General features: G+C 34.5%; 1 protein-coding gene across 3 annotated transcripts in view; it reads right to left on the reverse strand.

Annotated features, from left to right (window-relative positions):
• Positions 1-314: 314 nt before the first annotated feature.
• Positions 315-19,992, reverse strand: part of CAPS2 (calcyphosine 2) — a 45,195-nt gene continuing 25,517 nt past the window's right edge. For 2 of the 3 annotated variants that reach the window (XM_078076325.1, XM_078076324.1), the window contains 9 exons: positions 19,730-19,825; positions 19,550-19,643; positions 16,738-16,856; positions 14,506-14,588; positions 12,777-12,931; positions 9,247-9,366; positions 7,143-7,239; positions 1,649-1,800; positions 315-1,495 (listed from right to left, as the gene is read on the reverse strand). In XM_078076325.1, the coding sequence (XP_077932451.1) occupies positions 1,460-1,495; positions 1,649-1,800; positions 7,143-7,239; positions 9,247-9,366; positions 12,777-12,931; positions 14,506-14,588; positions 16,738-16,856; positions 19,550-19,643; positions 19,730-19,825 (952 nt within the window). In that variant the 3' untranslated portion in view covers positions 315-1,459. Of the gene's footprint in view, positions 1,801-7,142; positions 7,240-9,246; positions 9,367-12,776; positions 12,932-14,505; positions 14,589-16,737; positions 16,857-19,549; positions 19,644-19,729; positions 19,826-19,992 lie in introns of all 3 variants that reach the window. The other variant, XM_078076326.1, reaches the window with a different exon arrangement.

A 19,992-nucleotide genomic window follows, 5' to 3' on the forward strand; every position in this document is an offset into this window, starting at 1 on the left:
TGTAGAATTCAATAACAGTACGGAAGCAACTCTATGCCACAAACAAAGGCCTTTTAAAGATCTAAAGAATGATGACATATACTTAACTATAAAATTCATGTAACATCACTACAACATAGAATTTCATATTTAATATTTTAAAGTTAATCAAGATATTTTAGACTCTTGAAGACTGTTAAGCATAGAATTTCAAATGTCAGTTATTATGTTGTGGGTGACTGAAAATGTAACTACGTAATTAAATGCTCTTCTAGTAAACTGAATACTAAATAATAGATTTTATTGTACCAAAATCAAAGAATTCAGACAGTAAAGCAAATGCAGAATGATTTATTGTGCCACCAATTAAAATTTAACAAAATACACAAATAACATATTGAGTATGTATTTTCTAACTCTACACTGAAATAACAATGTAAAATAATGAGAAATTACTATTCCTAAGCTCCTAAGTAGAGAAACTTTTTGCAAACACAGATGATTATTTATATTAAAAGGGTGGAGGCTTATTTAAGAGTATGCTGTGACATTAACATGTTAAATCCCAGAAGAATCTTCCCTGTTTTCACAAGATGACAGCCTATAGATTTTCTGATTATATTCACAAGAAAATATGACCTAACAACATAAGAATAGAAAGGACAATTACAATATATCTAACCATTAAATAATATCTATTTAGAAGAAAATGTTTTCGTTGTTTAGCATAACAAAAAGAAATGTTTAGAAAAACATACGTTCATTTTAGGACACAAACATCCTTTTACATTTTGTTAAGAATTACTAAATTATCCCTTAGTCCATACATGGGATAATGCACTTTTTGAGATCTTTATTTAAAAATCTAAGAAAATATTCTCCCTCCCATTTTGTATTGTTTCTAGCTAAACAGTAATTCTGTGTAGGTAACAAGGATTGCAGTTAAAAATAGGATAAAAGATCAAACAGATCTGATCACTTGAATAATTACATTGTGCTCTACTGGACAAACAACAGCACATAATTTAGAAGAATCCACAAGACAAGCCAGTGTTTAAGTAAGCATTTTAAGGGTAAGCCTCCATCATTCTAAATATTTATGTTACAGAAAACATCTACACCGCATGGAAAATTTCTCTTGCATATCCTCTAATTCCTTTAACATTTTCATATGTTTGAAGCAAGCTGAACTATTTGAAGGCTTATAGGCTTTTGGGCCCAATTCCAGTTCTTCAAATTGAGAATGGGTGGCAATCATATTTTTGAGAATGGATAGCTAAAAAACAATGGATGAGTAACTTGGTTACTATATAGAAGCTCTCATATAGTTTGATACAGATGTAAATTTCCTATGAAGGCTAATTTAAAAAATGACCTTTAAAATATATTCAAGATAAGTAATGAATCAACAAGATAGAGCTTTAGACACTTAGAAGACAGGCAAGCACACAGAGATGCTCATGACCAGACACATACCCCTTCAGCTCTCTTTCTGATTTCTCCTTCCAGACTCAATCTATTTGAGGAAAAAAAAAAAAAAAAAGAAGTCCTAGAAAAATATATTCCAGGGTTTGACCATATTTTACATTCAATTCATCTCTCCTTTAGAATGCTTAGTGCTGAAGACACACTCATTCTAAAAAAATTAAATCCCCCACGGAGTACGTACAATATTAACAAAATCTTCATCATTTACTATCCCTATACTTAGACCTTCATAGTAATCTTCAAATTCCCCATAGGACACTTCATCCGACTTGCTGCAGGCATCTTTTAATGTTTCTAGAAAAGATAATTTGATTTCTTCCTCTGTGGAAAGGCCTGTAAGATAGTACCAACTGTGAAACAATCTCCTTAAAACACTAGTAAGATGACTGATGACGATACAGAAATACTTAATCACCTTATGAAATCTTTTCAACAATTTCAAATCTTATGTCAAAATACCCTCCAATTTATTTAAACATTTTCTTGCATGAATCAAAATTTAATGGTGATGACTTTAATATACATTTGAGGCAACTTTTAAGCCTCTGATCAGATGTGTCCTATAGGTATAAACAAAGTAACAGTCACTACTGTCCATATTCTTATATATCTTAATGTTGTAGAGGACTCAGCTTTATTCCCATTAGAAATGAGGAAAGAAGAAAACAAGTAAATAATTTCAAAGATTTATAGGCTGTTAACGCAGTAATGCAATGTGTGAAAAACATCCCTATATTCAGGCATTAGTTATTTTATGAATCAGTTACTCATAATTGCAGCTAGAAAATATTACTGCAAACAAGATTCGGAGGCCTATGAAAATCTTTGCTGGAAGAATTTTCACTGGATTAAATCACTCTATTTTAATCTCTGACATTAAGGAGGCTATTTCCACTACGTCATACGAAATAGGATTAATTTCATTCTATAGGAAGATGCTATTGAGAATCACATATGTAAAAAAATTACAATTCTTCAGTTTGTTATTTAAAGAGAGAACATAACTGCTAAGCAAAATAAGTCAGTCAGAGAGACAAATACCATATGATTTCATTCATATGTGGAATTTAAGAAACAAAACAGATAATCATAGGGGAAGGGAAGGAAAAATAAAATGAGAGGAAAACAGAGAGGGAGGCAAACCATAAGAGACTCAGCTATAGGGAACAAACTGAGGATTGCTGGAGGGGAGGGGGGTAGGGGGATGGGGTAATCGGGTGATGGGCATTAAGGAGGGCACCTGATGTAATGAGCACTGGGTGTTGTATGCAACTGATGAATCACTAAACTCTATCCTGAAACTAATAATACACTATATGTTAACTAACTTGAATTTAAATAAATAAATAAATAAATAAATAAATAGAATCTAAAAGAAAAAAGAAAAAAAATTATTCATTTGACCATGCTATACCCATTAAGATTCCTAACCCTGTGTATTACTGAGATGATTGAGACATTGTAGTCTCCACCCATAGATTGTGACTGAAAAGTACTTCTAAAAAGAATATTCCACTGAGTTCAATTTGGGAGAAGCAAGTCAATTTTAGCAAATAAGGAAGAATATATTAAGCCTGGAAATTTTATATCTCTAGAATCACCCTTTCACAGCTGTTTAAATTCAATTAAAATACTGTAAAAGTTCTTAAAAAAAAAACAAAAAACAAAAACCAGGGACGCCTGGGTGACTCTGTCAGTTAAGCGTCTGTCTTCAGCTCAGGTCATGATCCCAGGGTCCTGGAATCAAGTCCCTGCATTGGGCTCCTTACTTAGCAGGGAGCCTCCTTCTCCCTCTCCCTCAGCTGCTCCCCTTGCTTGTGCGCTCACGCAGTCTGTCTCTCTCTGACAAATAAATAAATAATATCTTTAAAAAAAAACAAAGAAGGAACATAAAATATCTGATGCAGTCTTAATTCATTTGATTTTTTTTAATTCAGAAAGAGAACAATAAGCTATTTAAATAAGTAGCATGGGTTATATTGTCGTCAGTTAAAGGGAAGGAGCAATCTCAGATGCTACCCTATTCACACGGATCTAGATCTACTCCCAGGATCCTAGCATGTAAAAGGAAAAAAGACATTCATTAAGTTTTTAATAAGAGGAATTAAAAGATGAAAGGAAGCTACAAATATGGTCAGATGATACTCAAAGAAAATAGAGACCCATATATAAAGGCAAAAGAATGTCAGAAAAATCTAAATGACCCTCTAAATCATTTTGAAGTCATGTTGCATTTTAAAATAACAAACTTAAATTGGGAATACCACCTTAATTGTCTAATGAGGTGGGCAAAATTAGGATAAGAGTTGGATCTTTTTTAAAAACCAGAGGTTCTCTAATGGACTTAGATTAAGTGCCTTTCAAATTAAAAAAAATGCTTCAGACATTTGCGGTCTTTTAAAAATGTGTGCAAAACAAAGAGCAATTATTTTATTTTTAAAAACGGCTGAATGAACAAGGACTGAATAATTATGCTGTGCAGAAATGGTAATATAAAACAATAGAGTGAATTTGTGATTGTTAGTCAAGGATTAAAATTAACCAAGATCTAATCTATATAAAAATATATAGCTGTTAGCAGAAGAGATTTCCTCCTCTGTTTACCATCCATACTTTTGAACAAATGAGTTTTAATACTGTTTTTTAGTGCTCGCTTCGGCAGCTCATATACTAAAATACTGTTTTTTAATGAAAACATTTTTTATTTAAATTTGTGTTTCAAATACTCAAGAATTTTATACCTCCACTGTATCACCACCCAAGAAATACATACCTTTTATCATTTGTAACTAACCTTTCTTTCTCTCTTCTTAGACACCATGAAGTATTTTAATAAACAATGATAAATTTCTACTATCTTTACACAGAAATACATTTGGGACATCTCATTTCTATTAAAGCTGAAAATACCTTTTTCTAATAAATTATTTAAGTAAAGTAAAAAGAAAGTATTTTCTATAGTTAAATTGTGCTATAAAAGCCTTAATTTGAAATTAATTATAAATTGTAAATAATCTAGGGGCGCCTGGGTGGCTTAGTCAGTTGAGCGTCCAACTCTAGATTTGGCTCAGCTTTGATCTTGGGGTCATGAGATCAAGCCCAGCATTAGGCTCTGAGTTCGTTGGGAAGTCTACTTCTTTCCCTCTCTCTCTGCCCCTCCCCCTGCTCACTCTTTCTCTCTCTTTCTCAAATAAATAAATCTTTTTTTAAAAAATTGTAAATAATTTATTTTCCAGAGATGGGCATGTGAAAAGATTATAATTTGTAATGACAGATAATAATAAATTTTTAAACTTTAAATTTTAAAAAACTGTAATGGGTGTTCCTCTTTTTAAGACTATTTGTACCTACTAGCTTATCTTCCTTAATGTGATGCAAAGATGAGGTATGGAATTTCTTAAACTAATGAAGGCTTATCCAACAAGAACAAAACTCTCACCAACAATTCAATGACATCTAACAAAACTAATGCTACTTTAGCAACTTAATTAAAATTATTAGAAGGGAGAAAACAAACAGAAAAACAATATAGGATGTTGAAATCACCTAATTTTGAAATAAGTAAACTATCTTGTTCTTATATTTAGTAAGACTAATTAAAGAAGAAAAGCAGAGAATGACATAGGTTTAAAGGAAGAGATATGCTAACTCCAATTCAATAATGCTCGAAATTTTCTTATGGCAACTGCAGTTCATTTAAAGTCACTGATAAGCAAATTAAACTATTCTGACCTAAAAGAGACTATTAGAAATTGGGAAGCTAGTGATGATTAGCTTTAATCTTTATGACAAAGTGTTGGTTTTTCACTTCATAATTAAAAGTAATAAATAAACCATTTACAAGGGTTAATGATGATAAACCAAAATAATTACAACATATCTTCTTTTAATAATAAAAATATTAAGGGAAAATTCTGGAATAATAGTATTCTATAGTATTTAACAGTATATGATCAAAATCATAAATTAGAAAGAAACTTCATAAAATATAAATTACAAATGGTCAAAAAATATACAAAAATATGTTTAACCTTCCAAATAACCAGGGCAATGCAAATAAAAATTTTTTTACTCTATCAGACTGGCAAAATTCTATGGTGTTGGCATGACAGTCGGGGAAATGAATTCTCCAACTAATGGCAATATAATCTAGTATAGCCATCTTATAATGCAATTTGTAAGTATCAATTAAAATTTGAAACGTAGATATTCTAGGTATTGAAATTACCCCCCCACAGGAAACAGCAGAAAATGAGCCTAAGGAGTCACAAATAAGCATATTCATTGCTTCATTGCTTAGAAATTTAAAGTCTGCCAGTAGAAGACTAGGTAAATTGTAGTGTATTGATTTTTAAAAAGAATAATATGCAGCAGATAAAAATAAGGTAGCCCAATATGGATTAATATGGCAAGAGCTCCAAAACATATTTTTGAGTGTAAAACGTAAACTACATAGCAGTGTATTTAGTGTACCTGTCATGTTAAAAAAAAAAAAAAAAAAAAAACAACTTCAAGAAGTATTTGATATTTACAGTACCTATACAGCTATGAAAATTCGTAGAGTAAGGACTGAAATGTATATATATTAAATGATATTAAGTGTTACCTCTATAGAGGAACGTGTGATGAAAAGAGGAGAGTTACTGTGGCCAAAACTTTCTTTATAATAATTTATTTATAAATCAACTATGTAAAAATTAAAGTCAGAAGCAATATAGTAGGTAATGAATCTCTAAAATTACAGATCTTCCCTGACTTACAATAAAGTTATTTCTGATAAACCCATTGTAAACTGAAACTGTCTTGTGCTGAAATGCATTTAATTCACCTATACTACCAAACACCATAGCTTAGCCTAGCCTACCTTACTCGTGCTCACAACACTTACAATTAGCCTATAGTTGGGCAAAATCACCTAATGCAAAGCCTATTTTATAATATAGTATTGAATATCTCATATAATTTATTGAATACTGTACTGAAAGTGAAAAACAGAATAGCTGTATGGGCATAGAACGGTTATATAAGTGATATGGGTTGTTGACCCTTCTGGTCACATGACTGGCTACCGCTGCCAGCATCATAAGAGAGGATCGTACTGCATATCGTTAGCCAGGGCAAAGACCAAAATCCAAAATTCGAAGTGCAGTTTCTACTAAATGCACGTTGTTTTCACACTATTGTAAAGATAGAAAATTGTTAAGCCAAACCCTCCTAAATCGCCTGTATGTATTTGAGATATTTTCTAGATCCTCAAATTTTGATATATATACACAATATTATATGTGTACCTCCATTCCCAGAGAAACACTTTCACTTTCTGCCTTAAATCTTCCAAGTATACAAAGATACAGTAAAACTAACCCAGAGAACTTACACATGTAATTATCTGTCCTCTAAATCCATTCTGTCCTAACTCAAATTCCTCAAGAAATAAAAGTTCAATCTCAGTTTATAAACATCAAAGAAAAAGAATAAGCACAGACAATAGACCTCAGAATTTTTAGTATATTGCTGCCGAAGAAGGTAAAATGGCTCTTACGTTTCTGGTTTAAAAAATCATTGTTTATTTCCTCCCTTAATGGCCTCAAGTCCGCACTGTAAGTTAATATAAGATATTACTTTTATTAACTAACATTTTAGAAATCTAATGCATTTTGACTCATAATAATTACCTGAAATTACTTGAGGATGCTTCTTTGCACAGTAACATTTTCTTATGTCTATAATAGGCACACAGCCAGTTTTGCTGAAATCCAATTTCATGAAGGCCTAAATAAGAGAGAAATGTTATTTTTTTCTATGAAATCATTAGACATGAGAACCTAATTCTCTATTCTGTAGAAGGTTATCCTTGAGCTCTAAACAAGCCAGTTTAAAAGTACTAAACTGGTATATGAAGGAAGCATCATGAACAGGAAGATATCGGAGCAAGATGTAAGGTAACCTGCACTTTCTGGCACCCTGACCTTGAGACAGTAAGCTAACCTCTGTTGCCCTGGCTTTCCTCCTCTCACACTGCAGAGTTGGGTAAAAGACCTTTCTGGTAACTTCCAGCTCTAGGATTTATAGGAAACTGATAAATGGCCAAAACAAATTGCCAGGACCATTTTGATTCAAAAAGTGAACATGCAAATATTCATCACTAAAGTCAATAAGAAAGTACAATATTTTTTAAATGGCTTATGTTACTCTATTTCCTGAAATTTAACACTACCTTTTGATATGCCAGTTGTTTTATTGCTTCTCTAATTCAATGCAATTTTTGGTATCGTAAAATAAAAAAATATTTTATGGGGAAGAGGAATGGGTATATAGAAACACACAACCAACCCAAAGCAACAGCCCACATTTGCGAAAGAGTCAAAACTAGAATCAAGTTTGTTTATTCACAATAATGTATTCACAGAAATAGGGTACCTATTATGGGCTGAATCCCCCCCCCCATTATACACTGAAGCCCTAAGCCAGTTTCTACTCTTGATACTCAAATCTGTCACCAGGACATGTAAAGTACAAATAAATGCAAATTTATAAATTATTATGTGATGAATTCATTTAACATAAAGTTTTTATCGTGTCTTTTGGCCAGTAAAGATTTTGATTTTTCTATTTGAGATTTATACCTCATGTAATTGTTTATACTTTTCTATACACAAAAGCTTTGTTTCAATATTAGATACTTATACACAGGTACATATTCAAAAGAGAAAGAAACCACATTGCTCAAAAGTATGCTCTAAAATTGGCCAGCAGAACCTGAGTAATATGTACTTTCCTATAAAAGTCAGGGCCTCTCGGGGTGCCTAGGTGGCTCAGTTGGTTAAGCCTGGACTCTTGATTTGGGCTCAGGTCATGATCTCAGGGTTGTGAGCTCTGCGCTGGGGGTGGAGCCTGCTTGAGATCCTCTCTCCTTCTCCCTCTGCCCCTTCCCCCACTCACGCATGCCCAAGCGTGCTTCTCTTTCTCTCTCTCCCTAAAATGAATAAATAAATCTTTAAAAAAAAATCAGGGCTCCTGTTTTTAATTCCAATTTAATAGTCATTTTAATCTTCATCTGAAAGCTGGCTAATATGCATACCAGAGAAACATCTCAGTCACAGTCCTAAGATAACCTGTATTGAGCCTTGACACTGGAACAGCCACAATGCTAAGGATTTTACAAGTTTAATCCTCATACCAACTCTATGAGACAAAAAGCTAAGGCTCAGACATATTTAATAATAGATAATCACATAACTAGTCATTTTCGGAGCCAGCAATTTATGGAACTAGTAATTTGTGAACCAAAATTTGATTTCAGATTTTATTTTACTTTTAAAATCTGTTCCTAAAACATATGCATAAATCATTTTGCTTTATCCTGGTACATTTGTATATGTATGTGTTTGCTTGTATTTTACTAATCTCAAAATAAATTACAGGTAAAGGAATTTAAAACATGTTCAATGGTAATTCAATAAAGTTTTAAAATAATGAACCCAACACTCTATTAAAAGTAACTATTTCAGGGGCGCCTGGGTGGCTCAGTCAGTTAGTAGTCTGACTCCGGCTCAGGTCAGGATCCCAGGGTCCCGGGATGGAGTCCCGAATAGGGCTTCCTGCTCAGCAGGGAGTCTGCTTCTCCCTCTGCCCCTCCCCCCAGCCCCGCCCCTGCTTGTGTGCGCCTGCGCACGCGCGTGCAGGGGGGGGGTGTTTCTCTCTCTCTCTCTCAAATAACAAAAATTTTAAAAATCTTTTTAAAAAGTAACTCTTTAAAAGATTACTTAACAAAGTTACCTTTCGAACAAACGATTTCCTGTATTCATTCATTTCACCAATAATGGCCCGTTTGAATTCTCCATAATCAACCTTGCCACTGCCATTGCCATTCAGAATTTGCCACACAGACTCAAAATCCTAGAAATATTCAGAGACCACTGTTTCACCTTAAAGTTATATATGACCACAGCAAAACTCACCTTAATAGTATTTTGTTACTACTTCTGTAGCTCCAGACAAAGTAGCAGACTTAACAATTCCAAAAAGTTACATATAAACCCAAACAAAGGCACTAAGAAAACTACTTAAAGGAACTCTGTGGTGGACAGTTCTGTAATGTTCAGGGTCATTTAGGAGTGCCAGTGTCACAAATTCTTATTTTAAGTTTGATTCCTTTCTATACAAAAATGCTCACCACCTACTTGAATTTGAACATTTAATTATTTTTAATGTATTATAAACGTGACAATTAAAAATTCACTTCAGGTTCTACAGTGATTCCAATAGCATTAGGGCCACTAAGAGTATTTCTGCTGGTTGTCATGTTTCAAAGTACAGAGGATCTGAATGGCTCCAATATTATTCCACAATTCACACTGAAAGGTGTTATTTTGAGTAAATCCTTATGCCAGTTTGTTCATTTTACCATTGCCACTTACTTCTTTGCAAATGCATAATTTAATAGAATGTTCTATTCACAGAGTTCCTAATAACAACAAAAAAAATACAGATGGAGTTTTCTTAAACTCCGGTAAATAAATATATTTTCAAAGTTTCAGTCAAGTTGTTAGCTTTAAATGAGACTGTAAATAAGCTATCTAGCAAGGTGACTGACAAACAATGGGACTCAAAAAAGTTCTCTTCTACTTCCTCCTTTTTCAATTAAAATTTTAATAAGAAAAACTCAATCTTAAGATGCCCTGCTTCCCCCCAATTTTCAATAACCCCTAATTTGTCTGTCATAATGCCCAGTACATGACCAACTTTAAGTGTCTGTAAAATGTGCTCTTAAATTTAAAAATGAGCTTGACCTTTAAAATCATACATAATACAGATAAAAGATGAATTTGCATGCCCAACTCATGGAATACTAGAATTAAAAGATATTGCTTGAAGCTTAAAAGAAATAATTTTCAAAAATGGAATAATTTACCAAAAGTGGCAACAAATTTATATAAGTCTTTCTAAGATATGGTACAGAATGGAAAATGATAATTCAGTTGGAAAAAAACCTGAGCTTTAATTTATTGATAGTATCTCTAATAAATTAGGCAACTTATGGTGCATATCAATTTTTTAAATTTCAAATTAAGGAGAATGACTATGCTTTCCCCAAACTAGTTCCACAATTAGACCCAGATTGGTGATTTTTGAGTTCTTATTTTTGCTTATCATTGCATGGGCAGTCTCTAGTGATATTATAGGGGCAAAAGGCGGGAATATTATTTTTAAAATGGGAAAAAGGGAAGCTTACTCGTATTTTCATAATATATGTTCTCCCTATGTTAGAAGTCTTATATAATTATTTTAGTTTTCATTTCTGACTCCAGTGACAAAAATTTAGCAAATCAACCAAAAAGAGAAGTACTGGTTGATGCAGAAAGAATACTAGACTGACCTAGACTATCTGGGCTCTAGGTCTAACTCAGTTATTAATTACCTGTGTGACTGTGGATAAACACACCAAGGCTTTCTAATTTTCTATTGCATTTTTACTATTATTATTATTATTGAGAGGAAGAGATAAAGTTAGAAGAACCCTAGTATGTGTCACTAAGTGCAGGCCACAAAGTTAAACTTGGTAAAAAACACAAAGGACAGGTATGTCACAACAATGATAAACAACACCACACTGGCACAGAATTTTAGTTGAAAAGGCATATTCCTATGTAATTTTCTCATCTGACGTTCAAAGTAACTCTGACCATAGGTATTATCTGTGGATTGCCCAGGCAGAGCTTGTCAATCAAAAAAGTTAAGAGACCTGTGCAAGATCACACCGTTGAAGTAGTAAGTCTAGAACTTGAATCTATATCTCATAAATTCAATTCTCAGTGTTCCTCCCACAAAATACACTGTCTTGTGAGAAGACCATTTGAAGCAAGAGAGAACAATTCAAGAGAATCTCTGATCTGAAACCCTTGAGGTAGACGTGTTTCAAATTTACTTTTAGAATAAAACCCAAACTTCTTAGCATAGCATGCAAGGCTTTAAGGTAATGGACCCCACCAGGCTTATTTCTCTCCATTCTTCTCTTTTCCTTCCTTCTATACATCTATCCATGTAAACTGAGGCTGTTTCTTCAGCACTTGCCATATGCAAGGTTCCATTCGAGGTGTTAGACAGCAGGAAACCAAAAGCACCTTGGTCCCTGCCCTGATGCAACTAAAACTCTACTTGCCAGAAAAGCCAGAAAATACTTGCAAAGTGGTATGAAGAAAATAAAATGGTAAATGGTATAGAGAGGACCAGGAATCAGATGGGGTACTCCCTTAGACAGAGGCGTCAGTGGAGTGCTCCCCATAGAGAAAGCCTAAAGGATGGAAAATCCAGCCATGCAAAGGTCTAGTGGAAGATTGCTCACAGCAGGGGCGCCTGAGTGGCTCAGTCGTTAAGCATCTGCCTTCAGCTCAGGTCATGATCCCGGGGTCCTGGGATTGAGCCCCATATCGGGCTCCCTGCTGAGCAGGGAGTCTGCTTCTCCCTCTCCCTCTGCCTGCCGCTCCCCCTGCTCCTACTCTCTCTCTGTCAAATAAAAAATAAAATATCTTAAAAAAAAAAAAAAAAGATTGCTCACAGCACAGGGAACAGGATGTGTAAAAGCTTTGGTTGCTTAATGGGGGGGCAGGGGGTCGGTTTTGACCTTCTGCAATTCTTAGAACAGGCTACACGCCCCCCTCCCCTTCATGCCTTCACATGTGCTTCTCCTTTGTGTGAAGCAGTCATTGTCTGACCCACATTCTCCCTCCCCTCTTGCCTGTTTAACTCCTCCTCATCCTTCAGAGCTCAGCTCAGCTATATACCCTCCTCCAGGAATGCTATGATCTTCTCTCTTCTTCCCCATAACCTGGCCTGGAATTGATCCCATGTGTTCTGAAAGCATTCTCCATTTAACACATATAGTCTTCTGTAATCCTTCATCTTTCTTTTCTTCTGATTATGAAGACCTTAAGAGTATAGAGTATGCCTTCTCAGAGCTTGGAACAATGCCTACTTATTAGGTTCTTATTAAATACATGAGGGAGGAATGAATATTGAAATTTTAAAATTTAACAGGACTTGTTGCCTGATGGCTAACACTGATTATGAAGCAAAAAGAAAGAGACACATGGGGGCACCTTGGTGGCTCAGTCGGTTAATCAGCATGGACTCTGCCTGAGATTCTCTCTCTCCCTGTCTCTCTGCCCCTTCCCCCACTCATGCTATAAATAAATAAATAAATAGATAAATAATCTTTTAAAAAAAAGAGACACCTGAACTACTAAAATCTCAGTAGAAAAGTTAATAATACCACTTAAGAATACTATGTCATTCATCGCAGTACCTACATTTTCAGACAGTTCTAAGTGAAATACTGGTAGAGTTTGCTTAAGATCTGCCTTATTTAAAAGTCCAGTTCCTTCCTTGTCCAATTGTTGAAGGTATTTTCCCAATCCAGTCAAAATACGAACACCCCTTTTGTGTAGCTGTTCTTTTAGCGCATCTGTTTAGGAAGAAGAGAAATGGAAACCAATGGTTCCTATACACAAATGTATCAATTCTCTCGTAGGAAAAATTGAAGTTGATGTAAGCGGTATAAGGGATGTGAATATGCAACTAGATGGTATGGAGGACTGACAAAAGATTTTGAAAAATAGAATGCCTTTAGTAAAGAGTGTTACATACAAAATCACACGTAAATATACTAGAACTATAGCACCACTGTGTGGAGAAAGTGTTACATAGAAAAATCAGAGATCACTTTATCAGCATGAAAATAATCTACATGTTACAAATAAAATCTTAGTTTTTACTTTCCAGGCTTCCTCTTCATCTAATGATCTCACATCTTTAATCTCTTTCCTCTTTGTTATAATTATAAAATTGATGCGAGGCAAGTCACTCAAAAATGAGTTCAAAATTTCTAAAATATTTGAAATCTTCAAATTGTAACTTACATATTGAACAGCATCAAGGCTTTGCATTGCTATCTTATACTTACACATTTAAAGCAGCCCTTTCTTTTAGGAATTTTTAGTTATATTCTCAAGCTTCTAGCATTCTCTTTCCAGGTCAGTAATTACACTTAACACAGTTTGTGTCATCTTTACTTAAGAAAATATAGTTAACTTTACTAAAGCAGTTATTAAATATAATAAGGAACAAAGGTCACTGGATTCAACAGTGACAAATATGGGGCTGACCATGACAGAACAGAGAAAATGATTTACTAACAATGACATCAAGAATATTGGGAGCATTCAAACCCCAATCCCAGACAACTTTTAAATCTGTTTCTAGCCTTCTTACTCTCATATCATTTTTAAATGACAAATCAGGAATTATCAAACCTTATAAATGATAAGTTGATTTCTATGATTACTTATTTAATGTCTTCCTCCTTCTTGACCATGAGAGTCATCAAAGGAACTGTCTATTTGAGCCTCATATACTTGGGTGGTTATAAGACTGGACTCTAGAAACAAAATCTGTAACATGTTTTCATATCCGAAGCCTGCATATATTTCATTTATTACCACAATAACTCTGGAAAGTTAATAAAACAGGTTATCCCCATTTTAGAGATGAAGAAAGAGGTGCAAGAGATTTACACAATGTAACATGTCTATTAAATGGCTGAGTCCAAACATCAACCTGGCTCCCAGGCTAGCATTTTTTCTTTTACAGGAGGCTGTCATAAATCGCTTTGGGATATCATCTCATGGATAAGACAAGTATTATATTACAAAAATCACTTACATTTTATTCATTTCATGCAGAAAACCCATACTATCTAGTACTTTCTAAAATTCTTAAATTCATAATTCATACAATACTAGTTAAACAAGATCACTAAAGTGGAAGAAATCCTAAAAATATTTTTGCTTTTTTTTCAAATCCATCTGCTTTATAAAAATATTTTTAAATGTATAAATTCATAAAGAAGAAGAAAAAAGGAAATATAAATCAAGTGCCTTTGTTGTAAAACTAAGAAATGTCTGGAAAATATTGCTTTACTGCTTGCAAAGAAAATTGTTGAAAATTAAAACTACTTGAGACAATAGTAATGATACATACCTTGAATGGCCTTTAAGACAAGCCTATCATTGGTTTCTTGACTGGGTGTATCATCCTCATGTTCCACAGAATCAGTTCTGTAACTGATATGTTCACAGTGATAAAAATATATTGTTTTGCAATCTTGAGTATGGAAACTCTAAGCTCTTCCCCATTCTGAACTCAAAGAAACTCTCAGAGTTGGAAGAGTGCTTAGAGATTTCTCAAGGCCCAGCTTCGCTTGCTGCTGTAATTCCCAGAAAAATTAAATATGCTAAATCAAGAGCTAAAATCCTTAAACCTTGCAAGAACTACCTTCAACATTACATTCATTTTGTAGCTATTTCAATGTTCTTGTAGAATAATTAAAACTATAAAATTTAAAAGCAGTTTTAACTTTGAAAGTACAGAATGTAAAAACGTTATTTTAAAAAACCAAAAAAGGGCGCCTGGGTGGCTCAGTTGGTTAAGCGACTGCCTTCGGCTCAGGTCATGATCCTGGAGTCCCGGGATCGAGTCCCGCATCGGGCTCCCTGCTCAGCAGGGAGTCTGCTTCTCCCTCTGACCCTCCCCCCTCTCATGTGCTCGCTCTCTCTCAAATAAATAAATAAAATCTTTAAAATAAATAAATAAATAAATAAATAAATAAATAACCAAAAAAACTGCATTCATTTGAGACATACGGTAAATGACAAAGAAACAGACTTCCTTTAGCCAATTTATGGGATGTGGCCTCTAATGCACACAGTACACCGATTATTGTCATTCTGAAATGCAGACAGCACCAAGAAACACTCAGCAAGAATAGCATATATATACACATAGTCTGCGATTTAAAAACATATATATAAGTATATATATGAAAATATATATATATATGGGTGGCTCAGTCGTTAGGCATCAGCCCTGGGCTCAGGTCATGATCCCAGGGTCCTGGGATCGGGCCCCACATCGGGCTCCCTGCTCCGAGGAAAGCCTGCTTCTCCCTCTCCCCTCCCCCCGCTTGTGTTCCCTCTCTCACTCTCTCTCTCTCTGTCAAATAAATAAATAAAATCTTTAAAAAAATAAAATAAAGGGCGCCTGGGTGGCTCAGTTGGTTAAGCGACTGCCTTCGGCTCAGGTCATGATCCTGGAGTCCCTGGATCGAGTCCCACATCGGGCTCCCTGCTCGGCAGGGAGTCTGCTTCTCCCTCTGACCCTCCCCCGTCTCATGTGCTCTCTCTCTCTCTCTCTCAAATAAATAAATAAAATCTTTAAAAAAAAAAAAAATAAAATAAAATAAAATATATATATTTTATTGATTATATGTGATTATGTTTGTTACATTTTACTTACATAATTCATATATAAATATGAATATATATAAAATATATATTATTTATATATAATGCTATGAATGCTATGAATCAAAGCATTTTTAAATGAATTTGAATTTTTTAAATCACAGAGTACATATATTATAAAATATATACAAATAACATATATTGCAACTGACACGTTCATACATATATATTATATATAATAAAATATATATAAATAATACATTTTATATAATATTTATTCTATGACTATAAAAACTCAAATTCATTTAAAAGCACTTTTTGAGGGACGCCTGGGTGGCTCAGTCGGTTAAGCGTCCAACTCTTGAATTTGGCGCAGGTCATGATCTCAGGGTCCTGAGAATGAAGCCCCACATTGAGCTCTATGCTGGTGAGCACGGAGCCTGCTTAAGATTCTCTCCTTCCCTCTTCCTCTGACCTTCTCTCCCCCAACCCCGTGCTTGCTCTCTCTCTCTCTGAAAAATAAAAATTTAAAAATAAAACCACTTTTTGATTCATAGCATTATTTTTTCATTATGCAAATCATCAATCAATGAATACTATAATCATGTGAGACCCAAGACATTTTTTAGTGCTAAAAAAAAAAAGCATTATACTAAAAATGTGGGAAATGTTATAATATTGTACTATAAGCTTACCTTTTAAAATTGACTGCTTTGGTGGCATTTGGCAAAATAAAAGTGTTATAGCATGGCAAATTAATAAGGTACCTTTAACATAAAATGGAATACTTTTGATCTTTATTTAACTATTCCTACACATGAAGTGTATTTGAGTACAATATAGCCCATGAAGTAGACAAATATAGCTATGCTTTGTTTTTTAAAAATATAAAGTTTACTAAAGTCAAAATGCTTTAGGATAGAATATCATTTTATGATAATAAAAAATAGTGTTTTCATATTTGACTTACTTGAGAGAATCCAAAGCTATCTGATCAATATTAGTGATCCGAAGTATAAGTAATGTGTTTTCTTTTATGCTTTCTGGAAGTCTGGGATGATCAGAACTCAAAAATGTCAAGTTTGCACCCTAAAGAAATTAACAGATGAATTCTTTAAAGCTAGAAAGTATATAAGAAGTAAAATACAACTAACACTAATTTTAAATATTCAATTTAAATTTAAATATTCAATTCTCATTATGTTTGACACGGTATACTTTTATACTGATAAAAAAAAGTATATTCAGAGAATATTTGGAAACCACACAATATTAGCTTCAGCTAATAATATTGGAAAATAAAGGAAATAATTTCCCAATCAATCTCTCAATTAGAACAATCTTAGATTTAACAATTGATGTGAAAAAATAAGAACTCCAATTTTTTAGGAATCAGAGGAAGAAAGGACAGGTAATTTTAATTGAAATTATGACATCCTTAAATCCAGAAACAGACCTATTGATTCACAGAAAGATGTACTGCAAATTGATGACCTAATAGATTCATCACCCTCTTTCACCTGGTCTTTTGACAACAAACATCACATAAATGTAAAACGAACTGTAACCTAATTGGAGCAGCAAGGCTTTGGTGAAAACATTCCTATCAAAAATCCCTAGAGTTGCTCAAATAAGTATGGCCAAATATGAACAAACACAAATTTAAAATAAGGGGCTTAATTATCTCTCTTGAAAATAAGGGGAGAGATTTCTTTCCTCTCCTTTTTCCTGGAGCATTTAGTTAAAAAACATAAGTACAGTACTCTCTCCATTCTTTAAAATGTCTATCAATTCTCTTGAAATGACTATATGAAGCAATTAAAGAGACTATGTGATAGGTGTAGCAGTGTAATGCATATGAGCCTACGTATGTATACAGCTCTGTGTGCATAAGGTCTATCTATGAGTTCTGAGTCATGCATCCAAAGCAATAGATGCATGCTTGTGAGTAAACATGTGGGTGCACTTTTATGCATGCACGTCTGTGGGCACATGCACACGTTTACAGGACTATTATCTGAACAGCTGACCTAAAATTCCTTTTAGGGAGTGTCTGGGAAACACCTTCGTGGGGCATACAGAAGTGAAAAGGTAAGTTCCAGAGTAACACCTGGAAGGCAGACAAGATCCGCCCCCACCTCCACAAAAAAGAAAAATAAGCCGAGTATTTCTGCATAAAGAAATGAAAGATTGTGGGAAGAGCAAGAGATGGTAGGAGTCAGAAAACGGAGAGGAGGACCTATATCACGGCAAATATAGAACAGGATAGTAAGAATAAATCATAAAATATACTAAATTTTTGGAGCAGCAGTTCAGAGCTAGAGGTAACTTGAATGTTGGGATAGACATTAAACATTCTGTATACAGGTATGTGAAATGGGATTTGGAGCTGATTTTCTCTAGCTCTCGAAGGCAGGCTAGAGTGACTAGTCTAGTGTATTTAATCCAAGGCTAAGATGCAAAGTTCTTCTTCATCCCCAACTCCTCACATAACCAGTCACGATATCCTATTGATTCTGCCTCCTGAAGACTTTAAAATTTTTTTCTAATTAGCTTCATAGCCACAGCCACTTGCCTAATTTAGGTTGCTATAACCATCTTCCTAATTAATAGAATTCAATCCAATCTGGTTCTTTCTCCTAGTCTTTGATCCATTCCCCATATTGTAGCAAGAGAGATCTTTCTTTCTAAATCACAAACCTGATAATGTCAGCTCCCCTCATTCCATCCCCCTCTCATCTTTCAATGATTCCCCAATACATTCTAGGTAACTCTTTAATATAAGGCTACTCTTAATAAGCTCTGACTCATCTCTTGCCAACTCCCACCTTGAACTAAATTTCAGCCAGACTGAACGACTTCCAGTTCTCCAAATAAGCCATGCTCTTTAATGCTTGTTCTTTGCGTAAGCTGTCTCCTCCTCCTAGAAGCCTTTTCCTATCCTCTCCTGTCTATCTATCCCAGCCTTTTCTAGATCAATATTAGACGGCACTGTCTCCAGGAAGCCTTCTTTGACCCAACAAAACTGAATCATTGCCCCTCTGATGTGGCCCTCCTATTTGACTGTATTTCCCATCAGACTGTAAGCTCCATGCAAATAGGGAATTGATTTAACATATTCATTGTTCTATCTCCAAATGCTTAGCCTATGAGTAGATATTTGTTATGTGGATGGTCAATGTGGACAGTGCTAAATTTTACTCATGAGATAATGTGAACATAATAATTTAAAATTTAAGAGCACTATACAAAATTGTAATATTACCTATGATCGACCCATTCTAGGGAAACTTTGTTATACACCGTAAGTCAGGAGTTGTGTGAGGTGGGGAAATCACAAGGCGGAGAAGCTAAATATCAGATATGTGATAGCTCCAAAGGCCAAGTATCCCTCCATATAGAGAAGAACATGCATCTACAGGAGATAGGCCTGCATGACGTGGACCATTACTCCTGGGACTATTGAAGTAGCCACTTACCCAGTGGTACAGCCTTGTAGGGCCTTTAAAAGTACCAAGAGACAAGCTCTCCCAAACTTATATTGCAGATTTGTGAGGGAGGGATAGAGTGTTACAAGGAATAAATGCTATATGCTTACATTCGGACCACTGGGATCTGGACCTGAGAGGCAGAACCTCCCGGGGAAAGATCAACCATTAGCCCCTGCTCGATAAGGAGTAGAGATAATAAATTGAAAACTAGAAACCCTGTTCCTTCTACCCCCACACCATCCCACAAAATTCAGCATCTGGCATTAAAACATTTGCATACACTTCACTTACAACATAAAAATCGCCAAGTTGGTAGTGTTTTCCTTTTCTTCGTCCACACTGATGACTATAAATGTTTTTTTGAATAAAAGGAAGCACATTTGTTCTAGAAGTTAAATGACAAAATGTGAAGTTATTCAGCTTCTCTCAGAAGTAATCATCTTGAGAGTTGTAACAATTTTTATGGCATACCTGTTTTTCCCAAATTGCCGATATTCATAAATTGTTAGGGACTGGTCATGAGCAAAAAAGAACCCAACCAGCTCTCTGCAAGCATCACGTCCATTTCTAGAAAAACAGAATGATATTAAAGATTTTCAAATAGGGTAATTTTCAAATTAAGTAATAAACCAGAATTGTGTATGTCAAAGAATAGCATTACTCTCTTGAATGTGCAGCAAGGGTTATGGGAAGCTATGGGGAAACATGGCATGGCTTGCTGAAGTGTCAATTTA

The sequence above is a fragment of the Halichoerus grypus genome, chromosome 6, assembly GCF_964656455.1.
Source record: "Halichoerus grypus chromosome 6, mHalGry1.hap1.1, whole genome shotgun sequence".
Taxonomy (NCBI): Eukaryota; Metazoa; Chordata; class Mammalia; order Carnivora; family Phocidae; genus Halichoerus; species Halichoerus grypus.